Raw genomic sequence first — 4,077 nt, 5'->3', positions numbered from 1 at the left:
CTTACAGCTTGTGACCGTTAGATCTGCGTGACTAAGTGACTGTGGGACCTTGAGGGGGCCAGGATGGGATCACTGTTCGGGGAGAGCAAGGACCGTGGGTCACAGTACCAGGCACCCCCACAGGCCAGGGTCTACCAGACTTTGTCAACAATTCCAGAATTGGACTTTACTGCACACCTTTTGCCCTGATTCTATACCCCCAGACTAAACCGGATCCAAAGACCCTTCCCCAGAGCCTGAGGCCCAACACTCAGTTTTCCCTGCTGATAAACAGCACAATTAGCATCTCCTAACACCCTTTTCAAACTTCATCAAAACCAAGAAATAATGGGGTCTTAGAAGAGCGAGTGGCGCACTCATTCTCCAGTGTTAGAGGGATTCTCCACTTACTGTGGTGCCAGTCCACGTGCCAAGTGCAAATTTGTCCCCGCTCCCCTTAAAGGAGCACCTGTCCCGCCTGCCCATGGTCACTACCTCCCTCCCAAAATCCTGGCTCTTTCCTTCCTTGCCCCCACCCACATCTTCAACACCCCCCACCCCAGGACCTTTGGGCCAGGGAAGCAGAAATGGCAGCTGTGGAATCCAGCAAACTGCAGTGTTGCCAAAAATGCGAGCTGCAGGACCCCCGCGCCACACAAGGACAGACAAGTGTTGTTTAGCTTTTATTTCATGATCATAAACTTCACTCTGCAATCCAGCTAAACTTGGAGGGGAGTAAGGAGGACACAGGACCCGTGGAACTGAGGCAGGAACACAGGGACTCTAGATTTCGAGCAGATGGGGGCAGAAGGGCGCTCTCCCGAGCTACAGAAGGAATGGTCTGGTAGTTAAGATAAAACACGAGTCAAATTTATTAGATTTGTCCACAGTCAGCAATGGTGATTTTCTTGCTGGTCTTGCCGTTCCGGGACCCAAAGCGCTCCATGGCTTCCACGATGTTCATGCCTTCCTTCACCATGCCAAACACCACGTGTTTGCCATCCAACCTGGAAACGAGATGGAGCGTCAGCACTGGTGCCCAGGGGCCACTGAGCCTGCGCCGCACCCCGAGAACAGAGACCCACAGAGCAGTACTGCACCCCCGGAAGAACAGCTGGAGGCCGGGTTACACAGTCGTCAGTACCAGTTAATGTGGATCAACAGTGAACACCTCATCCTTCTAACAGAAACGGCAACACTATAGGTCACCAGGAGTCAGAAGATTCTCCAACTCCTGTCAGAACTCCCGAATTTACAATGGACCCCTAAAAAAGGGCCAACACCCACAGGCCAAGGAGATCTAAGTACTACTCTTTTGTAGTTTGTGTTCACTTGCTTTTTAAGTCTATTGTTGTTGATTACCTCCACCCCCAACCTGGACACAAAAGGGTGCATGCTCTGCAGACCGAGCCAGTGGGCACCCCACAAGTACTGGTCTTAACTACTCAGCTCAGCGCCCCGTTGTGCTATGCTCGGTATCTTGCTTTCTCCACGGACCCCCGTTTCGGCTTTCTCACATCCTCCCACGCTAGAAACAAGGCCAGGCTGAAGCGGGCAGCGCTCCTTGCTGCAGGGATCTGCCCTTACCACTCGGTCTTGGCGGTGCAGATGAAAAACTGAGAACCGTTCGTGTTGGGTCCGGCGTTCGCCATGGACAGGATGCCAGGACCTGTGTGCTTCAGGATGAAATTCTCGTCGTCAAACTTCTCCCCGTAGATGGACTTGCCTCCAGTGCCATTATGGCGTGTGAAGTCACCACCCTGTGGAGTGAGCAAAACCTGTCACTTCTGGCAACAGCGTCAGAAAACAAGCCAAGTCTGCAGAGACCTAGCTTCAAACTCAAGTTTAAATGGACTAGAAGGTGAAGCCGGACCAGACTGGCAGAAAACAGCTCCCATGCACTCATGCTGCGTTCTCCTAGCTCTAGCTCAAGCTCAAGGACCATCACCCAAACCAGAGTCCATGAATTTCATACCTGGCACATAAATCCCGGGATAATCCTGTGAAAGCAGGAACCTTTGTAACCAAATCCTTTCTCCCCAGTGCTGAGAGCACGAAAGTTCTCTATTAAGAGACAAAAACATCGGTCACACACACAACTAAAATCCGAAAAGGTAACAGTGAATTAGACAAGAAAACTAACCTGCTGTCTTGGGAACTTTGTCTGCAAACAGCTGTAAGACAAGACGGAGCGTTACTTCAGCACGCCTGCCCCCCACTGCGGCTCACGGAGTCGGGGGGGGGGGGGGGGGAGCTCCCGAGCACAAGCCCACTTTCTCACCCTAAAAGAGTGCTTTTACAAGAACCACTGGCCCCAAACCTGAGCCGCTACCTGAAGCCTCGGGGCCCTGTGGGGTCGCGCAGAGTAACAGAGACCGTTCCCCGCCCCCCCCGAATCCAGCACCAGACAGGACTCCACCCCCGGCAGTGCAGCCCGTGGGGCGTCTCCCACGTGCCCCCGTCCCCCACCCGAGCACAACCGCAGGAAACCGGCGAGGCTCCCGCAGAACCCCTCCCGCGCTTGAGGGGCGCGTCCTGGCCACACACGAGGGGACGAAGCCCGTCCGCGAGGATAGCTGTTCAGGCCTCCATGAACCGTTTCGAACACGTGCGACCGAACCCTCCCTCCGGCTGCGGAGCAGGCGCCGCCATCTCAGGGCCGGGAGTTCGGGCCGCGCGCGGGCGTACAGCCCACTCAACACAGTAATCCGCGGGCGTCCGTCTCAGCCCGCACCCTTTCCGCGCGTGAACGCCACCCCCTCCCGGCCGCCCCGTCCCCGCCCTTCTCGCGGGGCCGCCCGAGCCCCCGGAGGAGAGCGGGGACGCGCACGCCGAGGGCCGCGGGCTCCCGGGAGGCGGCCGAAGGAGACCGTTAGGCGCGGGCGGGGCCGGCGTCGTCTGCGCGGGGCGGGGGCGCCGCTGGCTTCCGCCGGGCGGGGCCGGGCCCGCTTCCGCAGTGCGCCCGCCGCCCGCACACCCCCGCGGCCGCGCCTGCGGGCATCGCCCTCACCCAGCCCCCACCGCGACCCCGCGCGGCCTAAACACGTGCGCGCCGCCCCGCCTTTGTCCGCCGCCGCCCCTCCCCCGCCGCCCCCGGCCTCCCAAAATGGCCCCTCATCAGGAAATGGCGCCACCCGCCCGCCCGCGCCCCCCGCCCGCCGCCGCCCCGGAGCCGCCCGCGCCCGCCCGGCACACCCCGCCCGCCCTCCGACCTCGAAGGAGACGCGGCCCAAGGGCTCGCCGTCCACGGCGATGTCAAAGAACACGGTGGGGTTGACCATGGCTAAGAGGTGCGGGCAATTCCGGGGCGGCGGCGTCTGCAAGGCGGCACGAGCTCCGCCGCGGCCTCTTTTATAGACGCCCAGGCCCCGCCCACGGCCGGTCGCGCGCCCGGACCCTGGCCAATCGCTACCGCTGGCCGGTCGGAGTGATGGTGTGGCTGGCCTATGAGCTGAGACGGCGCCGGCGGGGCGGGCCGGCGGCGCGCGTGCGCGTTGGCGGCGCAGGCAGGTTCCCGCCCGCAGGCTCCGTCGCGTTACTGCGGCGTGCGGACTGGGACTGGGGTCGGGCGCGGGGACGGAGGCCCGGGGGACCGGCGGAGCCCGAGGGCGCGCGGGAAAGGGGTCTGCGGCGCGGGCGGACCCACGCAGCCCGGTGATCAGGGCGTGTCCCCATTGCGCAGAGGGGGCAACTGAGGCGAACGCAGGCCTCAAGGTCGCGCCGCCCCGCCAAGGTCGCCCGGTCCCGTGTGACCCCGCTACCCCGCATATGTCTGGGGGCTCGGCGGGGGGGGGGGGGGGGGGGCTGGGACATCGCCTCTTCCGCGCACGGGAGGTGCCGTCGTCCCCGTCTGAGAAGTTACGAAATGCTTCCAAAATGCCCTACTTTCCATAAATATCTTGCTCAGTCCGTCTAAATTTTCTCCAGCAGGAAGACGTTGACTCGAGAGCCTGGCAGACTCGTACCTGCAAAGGCGCTGTGTGCTCTTCCGCCCTCCTTCTCCGTCCTTCTGCGCCTCTGCGCTCCCGCACGTGGGGGCAGGACTGGGCCGCGACCCCGGGCGCCCGGGAGCGCGCCCTGGTCAGCCCCCAGGCTCGC

At 61.8% G+C, this 4,077-nt stretch overlaps 1 protein-coding gene across 1 annotated transcript; it reads right to left on the bottom strand.

The window, feature by feature from the left end:
- Positions 1-649: 649 nt before the first annotated feature.
- Positions 650-3,338, bottom strand: PPIA (peptidylprolyl isomerase A). Its single transcript, XM_047850734.1, has 5 exons — positions 3,192-3,338; positions 2,123-2,153; positions 1,955-2,043; positions 1,567-1,739; positions 650-986 (listed from the first exon to the last, which is right to left on the bottom strand). Exons 1-5 carry the CDS (start codon positions 3,258-3,260, stop codon positions 854-856), a joined length of 495 nt encoding a protein of 164 aa, XP_047706690.1. The 5' UTR covers positions 3,261-3,338; the 3' UTR covers positions 650-853.
- Positions 3,339-4,077: the final 739 nt, after the last annotated feature.

This window comes from Prionailurus viverrinus, chromosome A2, assembly GCF_022837055.1.
Source record: "Prionailurus viverrinus isolate Anna chromosome A2, UM_Priviv_1.0, whole genome shotgun sequence".
Taxonomy (NCBI): Eukaryota; Metazoa; Chordata; class Mammalia; order Carnivora; family Felidae; genus Prionailurus; species Prionailurus viverrinus.
This window is presented reverse-complemented; position numbering and strand designations above follow the sequence as displayed.

What these genes read in the sequence shown, in the direction of transcription:
- PPIA (XM_047850734.1), bottom strand. Translation starts at nt 3,260, where the DNA reads ATGGTCAACCCCACCGTGTTCTTTGACATCGCCGTGGACGGCGAGCCC. An exon ending in TGGGCCGCGTCTCCTTCGAG is followed by an intron (nt 2,154 to 3,191) that starts GTCGGAGGGCGG and finishes CTTGTCTTACAG; the next exon opens with CTGTTTGCAGACAAAGTTCC. An exon ending in TGCACCGCCAAGACCGAGTG is followed by an intron (nt 987 to 1,566) that starts GTAAGGGCAGAT and finishes TCTCGTTTCCAG; the next exon opens with GTTGGATGGCAAACACGTGG.